Source organism: Mytilus californianus, unplaced genomic scaffold (assembly GCF_021869535.1).
Source record: "Mytilus californianus isolate M0D057914Y unplaced genomic scaffold, xbMytCali1.0.p SCAF_10, whole genome shotgun sequence".
Lineage (NCBI taxonomy): Eukaryota > Metazoa > Mollusca > Bivalvia > Mytilida > Mytilidae > Mytilus > Mytilus californianus.
The window spans coordinates 41,618,820-41,641,112 of NW_026262582.1; the positions used below are offsets into that span (position 1 = coordinate 41,618,820).

At 31.0% G+C, this 22,293-nt stretch overlaps 1 protein-coding gene across 5 annotated transcripts in view; it reads left to right on the top strand.

The window, feature by feature from the left end:
* LOC127718120 (kinesin-like protein KIF9) overlaps positions 1-22,293 on the top strand; it is a 45,895-nt gene that overhangs the window by 1,290 nt on the left and 22,312 nt on the right. Inside the window, exons 2-19 of one of the 5 annotated variants that reach the window (XM_052224068.1) lie at positions 3,244-3,403; positions 4,001-4,166; positions 5,136-5,289; positions 5,841-6,024; positions 6,641-6,724; positions 8,559-8,651; positions 9,644-9,856; positions 10,680-10,757; positions 11,611-11,679; positions 13,796-13,900; positions 14,717-14,772; positions 16,254-16,344; positions 16,962-17,140; positions 17,828-17,989; positions 18,845-19,053; positions 19,503-19,682; positions 20,473-20,597; positions 21,834-21,938. In XM_052224068.1, coding sequence (XP_052080028.1) covers positions 3,257-3,403; positions 4,001-4,166; positions 5,136-5,289; positions 5,841-6,024; positions 6,641-6,724; positions 8,559-8,651; positions 9,644-9,856; positions 10,680-10,757; positions 11,611-11,679; positions 13,796-13,900; positions 14,717-14,772; positions 16,254-16,344; positions 16,962-17,140; positions 17,828-17,989; positions 18,845-19,053; positions 19,503-19,682; positions 20,473-20,597; positions 21,834-21,938 — 2,400 coding nt within the window. In that variant the 5' untranslated portion in view covers positions 3,244-3,256. The other 4 variants (XM_052224072.1, XM_052224069.1, XM_052224071.1 and 1 more) reach the window with 4 other exon arrangements.

The following is a 22,293-nucleotide window of genomic DNA, read 5'->3' on the forward strand; positions in this document are numbered from 1 at the left end:
AACCACAGAGTGAATATGTTGTTTCCTGGCAGAAAATCTAAGTCCATTTAAAAGTAAAATATGGAAAAAATGGATTTATTTTTTACAAAATTTCCTTCAAGATACTAGCTTTTGATCATAAAAAAGGTTCTGTCCAAGTTTGGTACAAATCCAAAATAGTATAAGAAAGTTATTAAAATTTTAAAAACTTTAACCACAGAGCGAATGTGTTGTTTCCTGGCAGAAAATCTAAGTCCATTTAAAAGTAAAATAAGGAAAAAATGGATTTATTTTTTTACAAAATTTACTTCTAGATACTATCTTATGATCATAAACAAGCTTCTGTCCAAGTTTGGTACAAACCCAGGATAGTTTAAGAAAGTTATTAAAATTTTAAAAACTTTAACCACGGAGTGAATATTTGTGGACGCTGCCAACGACGACGCCGAAGGAATGTAGGATCGCTATGTCTCGCTTTTTGGACTAAAGTCGAAGGCTCGACAAAAACCACCACATTCTAAATTGTTTAGAGATAAAATGTAAACAATATATCCAGTTAAAGTGGGTACCCAGGTAAGGGCAGAGTTGGCTCCTTCAAACTAGTTTAACCCCGCCACATTCTGTATGTGCCTGTCCCAAGTTTCAGTCGACTCGTTGTCGTTTGTTGCTGTACATCATATTTGTTTTTCGTTCATTATTTTGTACATTAATCAGGCTGTTAGTTTTCTTGTTTGGATTGTTTTACATTTGTCATTTCGGTGCCTTTTATAGCTGACTATGCGGTATGGGTTTTACTCATTGTTGAAGGCCATAAGGTGACCTATAGTTGTTAATTTCTGTGTCATTTGGTCTCTTGTGAAGAGTTGTCTCTTTGGCAATCATACCACATCTTCTTCTTTTTATACGTACTGATGGGCAGCGGAAAACAACTTACGAGTTCAACTAAATGGAAATAGACGAACGAATAGATATATAGTGGTGGCACACACTTGCCTTTGACTGTATTAAGCAAACATCGTGTTAAAGCTGAGCAATATTTTTGCTACAACATTGTACAACATTATGCATGATTCTAAGTTTCCTGCCATGTTTGTCAGTGAATAAACTAAAATCAAGAGTGCACACGCTGAAATGTCTCGCCTACTATACTGACCATTGATTTTATGTTGATAGTCCTACATATAAAGTTTTACTATAAGTATCACATTAACATTTATGATCCAAGAAAATCAGGTCAAGATCTGATAAACCAAGGCTGAAATACATGTACACATTTAATACAATCGTTCCATACACAGAATAAAGATGACCTATTGCTTATAGTATAAAAGAAACAGACCAAACCATGGAAATTCTATATTGACCAATGAATCATGAAAATGAGGTGAAGGTCAGATGATACCTGCCAGGCAGACATACTTGGATGGAGAGTTGTCTCATTGGCACTCATACCACATCTTCTTATATCTGTACACACCTTAATTTACAATCATTCCATACACCAAATATAGTTGACCTATTGCTTAAAGTTTAAGAAAAACAGACCAAAAACACAAAAACTTAACATAAGCAATGAACCATGAAAATGAGGTCAAGGTCAAATAAAACCTAGCAGACTGACATGTACATCATAAGATATTTCCATACACCAAATATAGTTGACCTACTGCATACAGTATTAGAAAAACAGACCAAACACAAAAACTTAACATTGAGCAATGAAATGTGAAAATGAGGTCAAGGTCAAATAAAACCTGCCAGACTGACATGTACATCATAAAACATTTCCATACTCCAAATATAGTTGACTTACTGCATACAGTCCTGTTTTATTTCAAAAATACAAACTCATTAGGGTAATTGTTCGAGGAACATTTCACGTTGTAGATACAGTCAGTTGAATGAATTTTAAAAGAGTCAATCTCTCTCACCAGTGACTTTAAACACAAATGCAAGCCTCCTGTCCTTTTTGGTTGCAATTCAAATAAAGCGCAGGGGATGGAAACGAACGCCGGGAATCTGAGAAGTGATGTCGTTGACTTCAACAACTTTTTTTATTTAACCGCACAGCTTATATTTCTTCTTCCCCTTCACTCTCTCTCTCTCTTTTTTTTTTTTATTTAAAAAAAAAATTTTGTTTAATTTTTTTTTTTTTTTATGATATCAAAACGATGTTGAAGCCTTGGCTTCCGACCTTCCGCCTAGCTACGCCACTGCTGGTCCTGAGTCTTTGAGTAATCAATAATGCTAAATGAACAGAAGTGAACTAACTTACGATCTGACTGTTAATGACACCTTTACACTAAATCCATTGGATGTTGGATGTGTACTGATTGATATTTTAGTCTTAGATACATGATTTTTTTTATTAGTTGTTATTGGCTTTGATTTAGCTGTCTGCAGTAACTGTGAGTACTCTCAGATCTGTACTTTTTGTCCTTTTTGTTGTTTGGGATGAGGGATGGATAAATATCCTGCCATGTCCTGTCTGTGTTAAGTGTGTTTATGTTTGATGTTTTTCTGCTTTGTATCAGTCTGATGAGTTAAGTCTTTTTCAACTGCTTTTTATGGTTTGTTCTTATGTTCTGCTGTTACACCACTGTCCCAGGTTAGGGGGAGAGTTGAGCGCTCACAAACATGTTTATCTCCACCACATTCTTCATGTGCCTGTACCAAGTCAGGAACCTTTAGTTCAGTGGTTGTCATTGGTTCATGTCTGTCAATTTTTGTTTTTCATTAATTGGATTGTTTCATATTTTTGATGTCGGGGCCTTTTACAGCCGACTATACGGTATGGGTTTTTCTCATTGTTGAAGGCTGTACAGTTGCCTATAATTGCTTACATCCACTTCATTTGAACTTTGGTGGATAGTGTCATTGGCAATCATACCTCATCTACTAATTTTTATAAATAAGTTCCTTATGTTGTTTGAGCATTTGAAAAAAGCACATTCTTATGTATGTGCTCTTGAGGCAGATAAGTTAGAGATAAAGAAGAGATCCACATGGCAACTTTTTTCAAATTTTGCCAGCATCAATGCAAAGTAAATTTAAGTTGGTGCATTACAGGGGTTAATAAAGAAAGTGGCTTCCTTCACCAATAAAAAAAGACTGCCACTATAAAGCCAATATTGCTGAAAGTGGTGTTTAACAATCAGTCCATTAAATCTTGACCTTTGTTGTGTATTGCTAAAAAGTCGTTGCAACATATTTAATTATTTGTAGCTAAAGGTTTTATACACTGCAAATTAATTCTATTTTTAGATTAGTTGACAGGATGTATAGTCGAGGGAACTCAGGTTTGAGCACCTACAGCAAACCTGAAAAGAAACCAAGTAAGAACCAACGTGTAAAAGTATGGTGTAGAGTACGACCTACAGCTTATTTTGATACAGAACATCTAGAACTTGTCCCAGATGGAAAGGTAAGCTAGACCAGTCTTTTGAAAAACTTATATTTTCTAAATTAGTCTTTAGAATCAATGCAATATACAATGTATATATACAGGTCAACATGAATTGGTAAAACCGTCAGTTTTTTTTGTTTAAAAGAAATAAACATATAAAGTTACTCAATACTTTCAAACATGTATAAAAGGCTTTTATGCAAAATATATTTTCTATAGTTTGATACATTATAGAAGGTGGTAAAGGGTTATTTTCGTGCAACGTGTTTTGCCATTTTTATTTCATGTGCAGCCGTGAAAAAGGTTTGTTATTCACTGTGTTTCGTGAAATCGGTAAAAAGATCAACGTGCAAGAAATTTTTAATTGTTCGTTCATCGTGAAATGGCAATTTTATTTCGCGTTCTTCCGTGCAGATACCCCCCTTTACGCCCCTCTTTGATAAATGATAATTTTTCTTTTTAACTGCATATTCTTTATGTCATTATGTTGGTCACATTTTTAATTGACACATATTATCAACACTGATTCAATGTTTGTTAATTAATGATCTGTATTTTACTTTAATTTATTTTCTTATCCTCTTGTTGATTTCAAAAAAAATTTCTATTTGACAGAGTGTAAATGTACACCAGAAGAAAGAGTCTGCCAAGGGAGTTGTCAATAACCAGATTTTAGACTGGTCCTTTAGACTGGATGGTATCTTTCATAATGCTAGCCAGGATCATGTCTTTGACACAGTGGCTTCAGATATTGTTACATCTGCACTAGATGGTTACAATGGTAAGTATATTTCATTGAATTCAAAGGTCTCTTAATTTCAGTTAAGTTAGAGCTAATTTCCTAATGCTTGTAGATTAAGACTTTGGTTGGCTTGCTTGCTTTATTTGTATAAACGTTTGCTCAAGCATTGTAATTGAGATTGACGTCTGCAAACAATATAAATAGGTGGAGTCAAACCTGTATACATTATATTTAGATTTGATTGGACATTATCAAATAATCAAATTTAACTATATACAGGTTTAACTCCGCCTACTCATATTGTTTACAGATGTCAATCTTAATCACAATGCTTGAGCAAACATTTATACAAACAAAGCAAGCAATACCACATCTTCTTATATCTAAGCCAACCAAAGTCTTAATCTACAAGCATTAGGAAATTCGCTCTAACAGCAGGCTTTACTTAACGGAACATTTACATACATGCACTAGATTCTGAAGGTATTATGATTCTGATTGGTCATTTGGTTCCGTAAAGAACGTCCCTTTTCTAGACATATTCACATTTTACTGGACATTGGCCAGTGTTGAAAGATCAACAGAAAGACCGATACATGTGTTTATGTAAGTCTAGCTTATATCAAAAAAGGAAAAACCTTGCTGATGTTTTTGCTAAACTGTACACTAGGCTCACCAGCTTCTGTAACCTGACTTAAAGATAGTTCTATGACTGGGGATTGACTTGGAAGCTAATTTAAAAAAGATATTAATTTCCTTAGTTATTTAGTCAAGCAGACTTATTTTTTACCCAAAAAACAAACAGAACATGTTTATATAGTTGTGTACAAAATATATAATATGTGTTTTTAGTAACCTTACCCCTTCTTTTTTTTACTCTAAAACCTAAGCACTGTTGAAGAAAAAGGGATATGGGGTAAATGCATATGCAACAAAAATTTCATAAACTATTAAGAAATATATGAAAGACACATGAACAGGGCTTTATTAATGACCAATATTTTTTAGGAACAATGATGTGTTATGGACAGACAGGAGCTGGGAAAACATTCACAATAACTGGTGCTACTGAAAGTTACAAGCAGCGAGGAATTCTGCCCCGATCCATATCACAGCTGTTCAGAGAGATCGAGGAAAGACCTGAATATTCTATCACTGTCAGGTCTGTATGCTAATGAATACATAATGTCTAAAGAAGAGGTTTACAGCTTAAATATAATTTTCTCCAAAATTGTCATTTTTTGTTAAATTTTATCATGAGGTACGTATATATAGAAATAAAAAAGTCAGGTTTCAAGTAAACCAGGATTCTTACAAAGAATTATGCCAAAGACAATCAAAACGTCCATTACAGTGACATCCCCTTAATGTATCACCATATATAAGTTGTTTCATTTAAACAGTATAGAAATGTTTGTTATTATTGATCCAATATATTTGTCCATCTTGCAGCACTGATCTAGCTCATAATTTACACTTCAATATCAGCAATATACATGTGTTACCAAAGGCAAACTTTTTCAAGTATCTATAAATTACACAATCATCTTAATGATAAATGATATACATGCATGTACTATGGTTTTGTGTTCTAGTTTAAACTATCCTTAACTGTGAAATAAAACAAAGATAACTTAAAGAAAGTTGTTTTAAGCCCTAAACCACCTCCTTTCCAGGTTTTAATTTAGTTTCTAATATTTTTGTTCTTAATAGAGTTTCGTACTTGGAAATCTACAATGAGTCTATGGTAGATTTGTTAGCAACACTACCTGAAGCCATTAACCAAGAAAATGGTGGTACAATGTCAGTAGCCGAGAATCAGTATGGAGTCTATGTTAAAGGATTATCTTGTCATCTCACACAGAATGAAGAGGAGGCTCTCAATTACTTGTTTGAGGTGAATATTTATCATTTAAAAAAATTACTTTCATTTACATCAATATTGTGTAAACAATTTTTGTGTGATTCTTTATTATTTTTTAAGCATCAATAGAAAAAGGTATGTCTTTTAATTACTTTCAGTATGACTGTATATTACCAAGAAATTAAAAGAAGAAAATTATTTTTCTTTATAAAATTGTTGCAATAAATACCATGATTTCCCAGTTGAATAAAATCCTATTATTTCTCATGTGAAATAAATCTCATAATTTCTCTCCTCTGACATAGTATAACTTTATATATATAAGCTATGTGTGTTGTCAAAAAATTTGTCGAAAAAATTGCATCAAAATAAATTGAGAATGTGTAGAAACAGATAAAATTCCTTGTAATTTATTTTAATATACTAAATTTCGATTAAAAAAAAAACTTATGGTCAATGTAATAAAAAGAATAACTTAAATCAAACAATTCAAATATCAAAACTCATGCACTATGCACATTCATGAGTTAATGTGTTGTTCGGTCACTTGTTAAATGTTTTCCTACATTCCTATATTTAAATTCTTTGATGTGTTTTTCTATAAATATTGCTAGGGGAGCAGATATAATTTAACTTACTATGTTTTCAGGGAGAGACTAACAGAGCCATTGCAGCCCATTCACTGAATGCACAGTCTTCTAGGTCTCACTGCATATTTACTCTTTATATTGAGGTAAGTTATGTTTCAAAAATCCTTATTTTTTTTTTAGATCCCCCAAAAAATTGTCTGTGTCTTTTCAGGGGCATGCAGCAACTTTTGAAAGGAGGGGGTCTAAATTAGGTTATACATAGAATAGATCTGGATATGCTTCATTCTGAATTGTATGTCGATAGTTATATGACTGAAAGAAGTTTTAAATCCTCTTAGAAGTAGACTTTTTTTATTTGGTGAAATCATTTCAGAACTTTCATTAAAATTTATGATATAATTTTTATTTATTTTATAATTCAGGTTTACTAAGAACTCACTTTTCATTTTATTCTTTTATAGTTCCTAGTAGTTCTTCTAGGGTAAATAATTGGAAAAGTGCATGAAAAAGTATAATATCACCAATTTAGAAAATAGTTGAATAAATTTGTTTAGAGTGATTTCCCTTGTTTTTGCACAGTTTACAAAAATAATTAAGAATTGTTTCAGTTCTCAATATTGATCATAATATTAATTATAAACATTTTCTGTAATAATTCTAAAATGCTGGCAAGGTCATTATTAATTATATGAAAATGATAAATAAAAAATTGTAAGCGTCCTGTAAAATTGATAGTTTGTATAGTGTTTAGGTAAGAAGTATTATAGTTCTGTTTTACACTCGCTAGATTGACGGACAATAGTATACCATAATATATAGCCGCGCTGAGCGCATGATACGCCTATATATTAATATTTGAAGGCTACAAAGTAGCTAACTTTAATTAAACGATTGCACACACAGTTCAAAATTTTTATTTAGAAACTTTACTAGCATTTTGCGTCAGTTTTACAATAGTTAAGAATTTTGTCACATTTTTAACTGTTACATTTTCTGTAAACTTGGTACACATAAATGTCTTGTCCTTGCAAGGTTTCCTTTTTCTAAATCACAAAAATGTAGATTGCTTTGTTGCATAACAATTTTTAACTTCTTGAGTGTAAAAATTTAAAATCCATACATCTGTTTTTATGCCCCACCTACGACAGTCTGTCCCGCTTCAGGTAAAAGTTTTTGGTCGCTTCAGGTTAAAGTTTTTGGTCAAGGTAGTTTTTGATGAAGTTGAAGTCCAATCAGCTTGAAACTTAGTACACATGTTCCCTATGATATGATCTTTCTAATTTTAACATATAAGAGTTTTAATCTCAATTTCACAGTCCACTGAACATATAGAAAATGATAGTGTGAGTGGGGCATCTGTGTACTTATTATGGACACATTCTTGATTTACACATATTTTATACCTTTGTGTATATTGAATATAGTTTAAAGTCAAGGTCTAAGAAATAAATGCTTTTGGTACCTTTCAATACATTAATGTCTTTAATGTCTGTACTTTTCTGAGGGTCTGGATTTTGTTTATAGAATGGATTGATTGTTGGTGTTTTAACGTCACTTTTAAGCGCCACTTTTGGGCTATTTCGTGGCGGCCAGTTTTTAATGGTGGAGGAAGCCAGGGTGCCCGGAAAAACCACGGACCTTGGATAGGAAAACTGACAATCCTAGTCAATTAAGATTGGAGTCGAGTGCACCCGCACGAGTGTGGTTCGAACTAACACCCTCAGTGTTGACTGGCTAGTGATTACAGTAGTAACTACTTAGACCACTGGGCCACCTAGGCCCCTTTATAGAATGGAGAATAATGGGCCAAAAATAAAGAATAGAAATAAATTGACTAAAATTAAAGAATACAGAAATGAACATTCCCCATTTAGACCCTTTTTCTAACCAACTGATTTCTTCTGTATAGTAGTTTAATAACACATAGCAGCACATTTTGAATTGTTTAATTTATGGACATTTTATTTTTATTTACAGACAAGATCAAGAGTGCAGTCTAATGCTAGATATACAGTTTCTAAATTGAATTTTGTTGATTTAGCTGGATCTGAAAGATTGAGTAAAACTAAGGTTTGTTGAAATGTCTCTCATTAATTAAGATATAATTGAAATGATTTATTTTTATGAAAAAAAATGCTGTATATATTTACTTATAATTGTTCAAGATTTGTGTTACAATATTTTAGTTTTGTAGTTTGTTACATTGCTTTATTTACTTGTTCATAAATTAAGCAGACTTTGTTTAAAATTTAAGGATGTTCGCTCCTCTTGTGTTTAAATTTTTGCCAGATATTCGGAATCCTCTGGTTTTATCTATGTAGTGCCATTAAAAAAAATTCCCACTAACCCCTAGTTTTCTTTCCATAATTTGATAACATATAGTTTAAAATGCCATCTTTGAAAATCTTATAAAATCCTTGTTATTTTTTCCTCGTTTTGAAAGAAAAAAGGTGCCAATGTTAAATGTAAGAATTTGTAGAGAGAATTATTATCTGCCAAATTTTCAATGGCTTATATCTTGAAAACAAGCACACAGACCCTTAATTTTTTTCTGCTTTTTTAGTTTCTTTATTTATATGCTATCAATTTATAACAGTCTTTTAAAAAGCTTGTTATTTTGAGTAGCGAACATCCTTAATATTGTAAATACTTCAATGGTTTGATGACCAATGACAAATTTATAAAGTTTCTTCATGATGTGCAGTTTTCAAACAGCTTCCATGGTTACATTTAAAACATATCTATGTGACTATTTGCTCATTGAAATAGTTGCAAATAAAAAGACCATTAGACAAAGAAACTAGAAAAAGAGAGATATATTAAAAATATATTGGAATTAAAAGTAAGAGCAAATTTTTCTTCAAATCATTTTGCAGGTTGAAGAAGAAGAATATTTTATACCATCTCCGGGCCCTGAAGGACATAAATGTTTGACAATTTTTTTATAATAACATCAATAATTTGAGATTAAAACAAAAAGCATTAGATAAATCACGATGTATCTAGAAATTTCTTCAGCGTATATTTAAGCATATAAATTTAATGTCATTATTGTTTTTCAGTCTGATGGAAAAACACAACAAGAGGCAATGTACATAAATAAATCATTGACATTTTTGGAACAAGTCATTGTAGCATTAGCAGATCGGCGTAGAGAACATATTCCTTTTCGCCAGTCAAAATTAACACATTGTCTCAAAGATTCTATTGGTGGAAATTGTAATACACTCCTGATAGCTAATATATGGGGAGAAAAACAACAATTAGAGGAATCAGTAAGTAGAAACTTAACGATCCTTTTATCTTTTATGGAACCTCTTGACTGCAACCTGAATAATTCCATCCCTCCATGTGAACGACTCTCCTACTTGTGAGGGCCTGAAAACTTTATGCTATAAAACACATCACCAATCAAGGATTTTAGTTATACATGAACTGACAAAAATCCTTAATTTATCAAGTTTCTACACAACCTTATTTGAAAAAAGTGTTGATTAACATGGTTAATCTAGTTAAGAGATATTCTTTCTACTTTGAAAAACAAAAAAAATATGCATAAAATGATAAAAAAAAATTTATTTATAGTTAGAACTTTCTTATTAAATGACAAGAATGATACAGAAAAAGGATTAAAGGAAGCACAAAAAATACTGGACAGTACAACAGACCAAAATAAGGGCTATTCCATTAAAATGTATGTGGGAGGGTAGGAAGGGACTTTCAAAATATCCCTACAACCAAGAACCATTTTTTCGATAATTTTGCATAGTGGTAATAGATGCATACTTAAAAAAGACCCATGACCTACATTCAATAATTAAACTTCCCTTCCTACCCTCCCACATACATTTTAATGGAATAGCCCTAACAGACATACAAACAACAATGAACAACACAAGGTCCAGATAGCCGGACTTGGAACAGGCACAAAATGTGGTGGGGCTAAACCAGTTCTACGGGGTCACAAACTTCTCCCCTTTACCTATGTAAACAGTATGCCATACAAATTATAACACATAATGAAAAATGTGCAAAATGCTGCTACCAACAGGAAGACCACTAACTTTAGCCAAGAAATAAATAAGAAGTATTTTTCAGGTATCAACATTGCGTTTTGCTACCAGAATGATGTGTGTTGCCAGTGAACCCTCGATGAATGAAATTATAGATCCTGTGGTGAGTTGATTTTAAATGAAATTTTAATATCTGAAACTATTATAAATGTGGCATCAACTATGGTGTAGTCATTGCAAAGGAATAAAACTCGTACATGAGGGTCTGGATTGGGTTTACAGAATAGTTTGTGGGCAAAAAGTTAAAGAATAGAGTAAAATTAGCCATGAAATTAGAAATAGAGAATAATGGTTTTAAATTTTAATGATTAGAGAATAATGGGCCAACAAAATTTTCAAAAGGAAAAAAAATGGCCTAAAAAATAAAGAATTGAAGCCCTCCCATCTTAACCCTCATGCACCAACATTTATGTATAAAATGTACAGAAGAATCATTGAAACTATAGAGGATGTCTTAAAAAGTAATGTCCTTATAATTGTTGTCGTTTTGGTTTTCTCCATGCTCTTCTCATATCATTAGAGTTTTTAGAGAATGGACAATTTAATGCTTATTGTTTTTGTTTGTTTGTTTAAACAATCTGAGAAACAGTATTTTTGTTCAATTCACCATTTCATAATGTACCAAAGAATGAAAATAACACTACATCATTATTAGAATTTTGAAATATTTTTATCGGGCCAAATCTCTGTCAGCTTGAGCTGTAATTTTTTTGGGATTACATGTATTTTTATTAAAAACATATGAGGGGGAAAAATTTAGCACTAAAAGTCTTCTATTTCACAATTATGAAAAGTAATGTTCGCTATCTAAGATTTTAAAATTAATTACTACCATAAACAGTACTGTTTAAGCCCTTTTGGAGGAGAAGCTATCATTTAGTTGCAAACGCTATGATTTCTGTAATACAAAGAGTAGTAATATAATAACTTTATATTTACAAATTATATAATTTCAGGTACAATGCAAAAGGTTAGAAAAAGAAATCCAGCATTTAAAACATGAGTTAGCCATGCATGATACTTTGGTAAGTAGACACTGGTGTGCTAGAATTACACGATTGGCCCCATCTTCATTCATGTCAGAAGGACTTGGTTGTATAGTTGAATGCACCAAGAATCACCATAAACTTGGTCTCAGATTTTTATTTGACATTTGGACCTCAGCCGTTAATAAACTAGTATTAAAAAGTTTTCTTACTTGATTTCTTATACATCTATCTATGATTCTAAAGATTTTATTTTTCTGGATATTTTGTCTTGATTTCCTTAAGTCCTTTCTGAACAGTATCTGTTTAAACCCCTAAAAATGTTAAAAAAAAACTGTTTAGAATTATTTTATTTGATTGTTTGATTCAGATCTTTTTCTTAATGTGCCAACAAAACTTAGTTGGAATTAATTTATATGAAGATATTTTACATGATGAAACCAATAGTACAGAAATGAAAATAAGAAATTAAATCATAATTTGAATTTCAGAATACACTTGCAGACAATGAGGTAGTTTACACTCACTGTGATATAAAAAAAAATGTATCGCATTGAAAATATCAATGTTATTGAAGAAAATCACTTGTATTTTTTTTTAGATGTGTATATTTTGTTTTGTCAATCAAATATCACAATGCATGCAAATATGCAATTATATGTCTTGTACATGTACAGTTCATACATCCATAATTAAACAGAATCACAATTATGTATATTTACTTGACATTTGTCCCCCCCCCCCCACCCCACTCTACTAGGTCAAACTTCCTAACATTATTAAATGGTAAATTACCTATAATGGTATTATTTCAGTGGAATTGGGTAGTATTAGAATTACTGTTGAAGGAACAATCTTTTAAGTCATAAGTCTTGGTTCTCAACCTGATTTATATTTTTTGGAATAAGGCAAGGTGGCATGGCTTTTTTTCCTCTCTATTCTCAGCCATAAGTATTATTTGTAAATCTAATATTCTCAAAATTTATAAATGACTTATTTTCATATATTTTATGTCTACCAAAATGTGCAATGAGAAATGAAAAAAAATAATAATAAAAATTGTATTGTGATGGTAAATTTTTACTAACACTTTGTACATGTGTTGCACATAGACTTACCTGTAATTCAGTGCATGGGGTTGTCCTTGGAACTTGTCTGTCATTTTTAAAAAAAAATTCTATCAAAAATTAGCCATTGGTTTTCTGGTTTTCATAATGTGACCTATAGTTGCCAATGCAGCCATGTCATTTTGAATCTGTTGGATATTTGTCTCATTGACAATCATACCACATTTCCTTATTTTTCTTTTTTTTGCCAACAGTCAAATAATGCACCTTTGTAATTAGCATGTTTTGTGTCCAGTTTGACAAGCAAGTTGACCACATTATTATATTTGGCATTTGAATTAGAAATGTTTTGAAGTGTCATGTTGCATGATTATTGTTCAATCACAGGAATTATTTTGATTGGCCTATTTCCCTGAATACAAAATAAAAAAAAAGATTTATTTATGTTTTTTATATTACAAACAATTTTTTCTTAAAATTTTAATTTAACAATGAGGGAATCTCCATTTCCAAACAATAAGTTTTTTTTATAATTAAAAAAGATTTTTAATACAAATTGATGTACTGAAATATTTTTTTGAACAGGGTAATGTATTGTTTTAAATTGTATTGAATAGTCTTATCTTCAGGAAATTTGTACAATATGCTAATTATGTATTTTTCAAGTTGAAATTAAAAAAAAAAATTGGATCATTACTATAATTGCCAACACATTATATCAGGGATGGGAAAACACAAATTAAACTGTGGTAAGGTAGAATTCAAGAACCATAGTCTGACATGATAGAAATTATACTTAACAAAAATATTTTATAAGGGTAAAGACATAAGTCTTAAAATATTTGGCACTTTCAGGTCAACCATTTTCATGAAATATATCAAAAAGTCTTAAAATATTTGGCACTTTCGGGTCAACCATTTTCATGAAATATATCAAAGTTCCTAAGTTACACTGATTATTTGTTACTTCTGTTTCAAATGAGTGCTGAAAAAGCATTGATGAAACTGACTATTACAAATACATTACTAACTTAAAGAGTTATCTCCCTTAATGTCATACTAAAACTATGTAATTTGATTATTTTCAGACAAACAGAAGCCACATAACCTATGATACTTTATCAGAACAACAGCGATACGAGATCAGACAACAAGTTAGACGATATTTAGAAGGACATTTAGATGAAATAGATGTGAGTTGTCTCCCTTGATGCTGTAATACATTTATGTTGCCTTTAAAAACAAGAAGCGACATTATTTTTAATTGTTCTGGAGAATCAGCAGTCGACACTGTTTCTACATTGATTTTTGAAGAAAGTCTCGAAGGCAAGACATAGTAATCCTAGATTGAGTCTGGTCGTTAATATTAAGGATAAGTCTTGCCAACATTTAGGTTCAGTCTGAGATCAAATAAATACATTGCAATAAAACATTGATAATACTGACATCAACGAAAGCAAGGAAGACAAAGGGCTCTGCTGAACCCATTACAATTTTTTTTTATGACAAAGAATGTGAAGAAAGAAATTGTTATTTTAAATGCAATTAAAAAGGGCCCAAAGAAAGAGGAAACTGAGTTGCATCCAACAAGTTTTAAAGTGGCCTATAATGTTTAAATGCAACTTATACAATTTAGGGAAGAAGGATTTAATGAGAGGATGACATTTTTCAGTGTTCACATATTTTCCCATTTATCTGCAACTTCTCCCTGTTGATTTTAAGTCAAAGGGATTTGTTAATCCCTTTATGCAAAATTCTTGAAGAGACATAACACTTAAATGTCAACTGTATAATGTTTGATGTGATAGCTAGCTATAGACTTGAGGATCAGCTCTTAGACTGTCACAATGAGATTGTATTTTATTGTCTATATAGATTGCATTTATTTTATTCTAGTTGAAACCTCATTATATTACGGTTTAAAACTTTAATTAATTTTTCTTTGTAGCCTATAAATTTAGAACACTGTCAACACAAGTTTTAATTTATTTATTCATTTTCTCTTGTAGATTATAAATTTAAGACAGGTGCAAGGAGTGTTTGATTCGTTTAAAGATATTTATGTGTAAGTTATATTGAATTTGAATCAGGAATGTTTCTTAGTTTGATAGAATATTTAATATGGTATTGATAAAAAGAATTCTGCATTTAATGAATGTACTTTGAAGATGTACTGCCTAGCCCTTATTGGGTTCAATTCTGTTATGTTGTAACATATAAAATGAAATAATTTCAATCTGAAACAAAAAGTACATATACAACCAACCATCAATGCCACCTTTTGCAGATACAAAAAATGTACATTCATATTGTGGTGTACTATTTTACTGTTTTGTGGTAATTACAGTTGTCAATAATTTAATTATGAAAACACATATGATCTTTTTATGTATTAAGCATGGAAATAAGCACTACCTAGATGATTTTACCTTAAGGGCATAAGATACAGTGTTGATCCGACAGTGATTTTTTCACGAAGATTTGCAAACAAGCTATTTTTCACTTAGTTAATTCAAATATTTAATAAAAAATATACCTTCATGTGCTAAATTTAGAGATAAATGGGGTAGAAATTTTAGACATTTACTTAAAATTTCAGTTTATTGTACATTTCTATTCTTTGGACAGACATACTTAACTTTTTTGTTTCAAAAGATAAACACATGTGGATTTTTGAAAAATGATTTGAAATATCATCTTTACAAAAGTATGCTCTTAATTTGTGTAACAATTCTTTAAAAATGATTTATTTTTATTGAAATTTCATGATTTAAGTAAAAATGGCATTTTTTGCTGCATATTTAACTAATTTTAAAAAAATTCATCGGTGATTTTTCATAAAATTTGAACACACAATCTTCATACAGTATCAAGTCATTTGTCATTTTAAAAGAGAGGGGTCCATGAACTCGTTTTCAAGCTAATGATTAAAATCCCTCAAAAAATGCATCTTTTCCCCGATATGTTGCAGTTTGACGTCGCAAAAAACAACATATTACATTAGCAACGTCTTTACCTCCCCCCTGTAACTGTATCATATGCCCATAAACTTTTAAAATATTGATTTAGGGACCTTCTCTGCAAATTAATCGATCTTTTATGTGAAAAGTCATATTTACACAGGGATTATAGCAATTTTGTTTCTTTTATCAAGTGTCGAAACAGATTTTAATCAATGAATATAAGAACTTTGATTTCTATTAAATCATTCATTTAAGAGCACATTTTTTCCCATGTACATGTATAACACACTTAGAATTATAACTAATTTAGGGCTATTCTATTAATATGCATGTGGGAGGGTAGGAAGGGAAGTTTAATTATTGAATGTGGGTCATGGGTCTTTTTTCAGTATGTGTCTATTACCATTATGCAAAATTATCTAAAAAATGGTTTTTGGTTGTAGGGATATTTTGAAAGTCCCTTCCTACCCTCCCACATACATTTTAATGGAATAGCCCTTAGTTTCTCTCGTTGGTGTTTTCAATATTTCAGAGTTTTTACTCTATAAGCTTTTGTTAAACATGATTGTTTATACTATAACAGACAAATGGAGAAAGATGTTGAAGAACGATTACGTCAGAAATTTACATTGATTGACAGAACAGACCCAGCAGCTATTGCAGCAGCACAACAGGTTTGTTTTTTATGGTTTATATTATTTGCAGATGGTGTTAAATATCAACCCTTTCAGAATCTAAAGGACTATGGGTAATTTCATTGTTTGTACGCCAAAATGTCTATTGATAATGATAATGTCTCATCACTGTTTGAATTTCTATTGTTTAGGACGTTTTTAACCAATGACAGTGTTTTGATGTTTTTTTTAAAAAAACATTACCCAGAATGCATTAGATTCTGAAACAGTAAATACAAATTATATCAGATGTGACAAAAAGAAATTTTATTAGGAGACCGCCATGTTTGTTTACTTCTTTGCTCACTTTGTTAGTGTACTGCTTCCTTTTTTACTTTTTACTGTGATTTCATTATTTTATGGGTACTGATTTAAATTAATGACTTTTACAAATCTTATCTAAAAATTTAAGTTTCAGAAACTTCTTAAAGGTTCAATTTGTGAAAAAAACACTCAGCAAAGCCTATCTCCATAAAAAAGAATTTGCTTATAAATATTGACTTTATCTTATAACGTATAATATTGCTATATAAGAAATTAGGTAATGACCTCAGACTTTGTAGTTATTGGTTGAAATGCTTTTCTCTAATATCTGTTGTTTTTATGTATTTTAATAGTCTGGTCTGCCAGTCACAGATGATGGTCTTCTGGTTGGAGAGACTGATGGGGTAGGTTTTGGAGTAGGAATGGCTCCTAAATCTGCTAAAGCAGACCCATCATCTGTCGTACAACTCAAGAGGAAAGAAAAAGAAAAAGAGACAAAGAGAGGAAAATTATCAAGACAAGATACAAAAAGGTTTGTTTAGAAATCATTCAAAAAGAAGAATGACAAAGGTTTAAAATTTTAAAATTTAAAAATTTGTGTTTTCATTTATTGTTGGGATTTTTTAACAAAAAACAGAAGTGTATTATCAATTATTGCAATTGTAGGAAATGTTTTGTACATATATATTTCATGTGCAGATTTTTCAAAATCTAGGGCAAATACTGTAAACCAACTAATTTTCGCGAGCGATTTATTTCCACGACTTTCTCGAGTAGTAAAATAATGCGAACATAAATCGTCGTGAATATGTAAAACTTGGAAGTTTCCTTATTTAACTGCATCAATCAAATTTGAAAATCGTGGGCTACTAAGGACTAAACATGAAATAAGTATCAGCGAAAATAAGTTGGTTTACAGTATATGAATTTAAACTCAAGAGGACATGCTACTTTTTAGTATTTTATAAAATATGTAAGAGTTGAGAGTATAGTTAGAAAGTATAGCACATGTCTAGTGGCAACTATTACAAATCTGTACATCCTATACAAACAAATGAATGTATCCTTAGCTTGTAGTGTTTGTTTTCAAATAACTTAATGACTAAATAACAGTGAGCATGCAGTCACAAATTTTAGGCAATATTGGAACATTAAAAAAAGTATATACATGTTTTCATTTCTGTGAGCTTTTAATAATTTTTGTGATATTTTTTTACAGTCCAACAGGGGGTAAGAGTGTTAGTAGTCCTTCACACAGTGCTAAAGGAGAGAGGGAGGTGAAGTCACCACACCCTTCAGTGGACAGGACCAGGGAGGAGGATGCTGCCACACCAGCTAGTTCATTAGGTGGTCCCAAAACAGACAGAACAGCCAGAGCTAGGTGAGAGATAGTTTATTATGCCCCACCATATGTGCATCTACCTGATATTAAATAGTTGTTTGGATTATTCCATTATGCCTGCAGATATTAATTAGATATTTATATGATATTCATATAAAAATAAATACATGTGGTATGAATGCCAATGAGACAACTCTTCACCAGAGACTAAATGACATAGAAGTTAATAACTATAGGTCACAGACTGAGGTTGTGAGTTCGAACCCCGCTCGTGCGGGTGCACTTGACTAGGATTGTCAGTTTTCCTATCGAATATCGGTGGTTTTCTCCGGGCACTCCGGCTTCCTACACCAATAAAAACTGACCGCCACGAAATAGCCCAAAAGCGGTGCTTAAAAGTGGCGTTAAAACACCAAAAAATCAAATCAAATCTATAAGTCACAGTATGGCCTTCAACAATGAGCAAAGCCCATACTGCATAGTAAGCTATAGAAGACCCCCAAATGACAAATACATTGTACTTTAGTGTATAATGATGAATTAAAGAATCAAAAATTGTAAAATTGGTATTTCTGCTGCTCAACTGAACATGCAACAAGGAGTAGGCTTCTTTGACTCAGTCAAAGTAGGAATATTTGCAGTGGTAAGGAATAACCTGTATTCCTTGAGACTATTTCTTTGACACATAACATGTAAAAAATCCAACTCAATGTTTTGGTCAAGTTCAAAGTAGGGGTAGATTAATAAAAAGATAGTAGATTCTCACAACAATAAGAACGCAAGAATAAAGATATTTTGACAATATTTTCCATTTATAGTTAATTTCTAACATGAAATTGATTTAGTTCGCACTATAAAAGAACAACTAAATCAACTGATGTATTTTTATTTCAGTACACCACCAAGTAGAACTACAGCTTTTGACATATTCAAGTCAGAGAAAGGAACAGAATTGAACAGAATCTTAGTTGAAAATAAGGACATTTTAGCATCAAATAAGAAAACATATACTGACCTAGCACGAGGAATAAATCACAACAAAATAGAAATAGATCAATGCAGAATGAAATTAGAAAAATTAAAAGAAGAGAGAGAATCTAATGGTATGATTTTTTTAATTTTAATGATTTTTCCTTAAAACATTATTCAGTTGACACTCTTTGTCTCAAATTAGGCTGACTAGATATCCACAGGAGTCGATATAAAAAAGCAGGACATTGAAACACAGTATCTTATATAAAGTACATCTTTTGAGAAGAATTTCTACCAGTCAAAATTTCAGGTGACTCTTACTAATTCTAAGCTCTGAAGGTATAATAAACAACTTTTGTTCTTTAAGCGTTTCTCACCTGTCAAAAATCTCAACAGGGAATAAATGTTTTCAACAGGCGACCAGACAATTAACATGTACCTTAAGTCAGTGATCAATAAATTATTAGTACAACACTTTATTATTAGATAGTTAGACAGCCTTCAGGAGCATTTATTATATGATAATTGAAAAGTAAATCACTAATTGTATTATTTTTATATTTCTATATTTCAATTATAGGTACACAATATAATGAAGAGGGAGATATAATTATAAGTGAAGAAGAATTCCTTGAAGTGAAGAGATTGAAAGAACTGAAATCTAAATACAAAACTGACTACGACAACCTGAAAAATCTTAAAGCAAAGGTTCAGTACTGCCAAAGACTGGTTGACAACTGTAGGCAAAAACTTATACAAGGTAAGAACAACTTAGCAAAGTTATTACAAGTAAGTCAACAAAGGCAAATCATCCTACTTATTGACTTTTAGAATTTAATTCCCTGAAATGACAATTTAGCAACTTCATAACAAGAAAATGCATATAAACCATCTGTTGACAAAACAAATACTGTAAATTCAGAAATTATAAAAAAAAATAAAATATCACATTTTTAATAATTATAGAATTTTTTTCAATGCAGCATTTCCTGAAATCTCTATAGTTCAACTTGCATTTGTGTCAATCTTTCAACAATCACAATAATTTCTGAATTTACAATAAATGTAAAGTTTAAAGTTTTATTTTGTTAATTTCAATAAAACCTAAGACCCTGTTTCTACTAATACATTTGAATTAATTGTGGACTCGTTTTAGAACTAAACTTTTAGTAAATCTGCTTTAACATGTGAATGATTTAAATAGTTTTTTTAGGGCACAAATAATCTTATTTTTTTCTAAATAAAAATAAAAAAAGTACATTACTTATAATATTTCTGGGAAATAAAACTTTTGTCAAATATGCTCAAGGCAAACATGCCAAACTAAATTTCAACAGTAAAATACAGAATTCACCTTCTCAATCATTTAAATAATGTTACTGTGGATTCATTATTATTCATGGATTACTGATTATAGTGAATTTCTTTGGTATATACCTGAACCATCAATCCAAATATTTAAAGAAACTTTCATATTTTTTTTATTTCCCAGTCTTCTTTGTATGCTAATGATGAAGTAAAATATGTTCTTTCTTTTCTTTTCACTTTAGAATTTGATAAATGGTATTCAGAAAGCTTTTTGAGTCAAACAGAGGATGGCACCACCACAACCAGTATGGCTGCTGGCCATGGTATCAGACCTGGTGTGTTACCTCCCTTTAATCCAAACACAGTTGTAAGTTTAAATAGTTACCTCCCTTTAATGTATACAGTTGTAAGCGGATATAGTTCTTTGTTCAAAATGTTCATCTTCCATTATAGTTTTTTTTTTATTTATGCTATATCTATTAGGGGTGAAAAGTGTAGTTATAACTGTAACTGATAAATTGATTGATTAAGAAATGAGAAATTATTTTCAGTAATGGATAAAACTCTTACTTAAATTACGTCAATCAAAAACATATTTATTGCAGTTGTTTCAGTTTTTATTGGGTTTTTTTGGGTGACTTTTTGAAGTCAACAAAACCTTAATTCTATTGAGCAATTATATTGATTATAACAACAACCAGTTTCATAAAAAAATCTTGCTAATATAGAATATTGTGTTTATTGCACATTGATACAAAATATATCAGCCACGAGCTGCAGTGTGAACCTATTTGGCCGGTGAGTGAAGGGAAAGAATTAAAAAGATTCACATTTTGTAGGAGAGTGGCTGATATTAAACAATATCTACACACAGAAAACCCAATAATTAGTTTATCGTAATATTTCTGGTCTCCCCCTAGACAGTTTCAAGCATGGTTTCCCTGATGAAAGTAAACTTGATAGGGTCTGTTCTCATATTTTGATGTTGCTTAGTACTTCTCCTCACATATTGATACCAAAATTACAGAAAGAGCAAGATGATTTAGTCACATGAACTTACAGAAATGATAAATATTGAATTAACATCTTGCAAGCATTTTATTAGCAGATTAATTTCAGATGCTTAAGTATAACATTCAGTTAAACAGAAAAAAAACAAAACTTTTGTGTTCATTTTTGTTTGTTTTAATGTTACATCCTGAAGATGAACAGAATTTAATGTTTGTGTTCATGTTTGTTTGTATTTATGTTACAGCCTGAAGATGAACAGAATTAAATGTTTGTGTTCATGTTTGTTTGTATTTATGTTACAGCCTGAAGATGAACAGAATTAAATGTTTGTGTTCATGTTTGTTTGTATTTATGTTACAGCCTGAAGATGAACAGAATTAAATGTTAGTGTTTATGTTTGTTTGTATTTATGTTACAGACTGAAGATGAACCGACTTAAAAGTTTGTGTTCATGTTTATTTGTATTTATGTTACAGCCTGAAGATGAACAGAATTAAATGTTAGTGTTCATGTTTGTTTGTATTTATGTTACAGCCTGAAGATGAACCGACTTAAATGTTTGTGTTCATGTTTATTTGTATTTATGTTACAGCCTGAAGATGAACAAGAAAAGTTTGATAGATTACAGATGGAACTGTTGATGAACAATCCTGATTCAGCTGCCTTCTTTAATGCTCAACACAGAACACAGAGACGGGTTGGTATTTTCTTGCCTAGGCTACAAAAGTATATGGCTGAATTATTTCTGGTCTGTCTGTTCATCTGTCCGACCATCTATCCATAATCAGGATCAAGTTTTGGTTTTACCTAGTCATATCAACTTGAAACTTAGAACTAATGTTTATTATGAAAGAACTGTTAAACATATATGGTTCCTCTAAAACCTTGAAATGTAATTTTCAAACAAGCATGATGTATGGTGGACACATATTCTTGTTTTAGAGTTTATGTTACCGGTAAAATCAGTTTAAGCATATCTGTTGATGTTTTTCTATGGGGTTGCTCATTTTTTGTTTAGTGTTTTGGGGACTTCATATTTGTCTGATATTCTG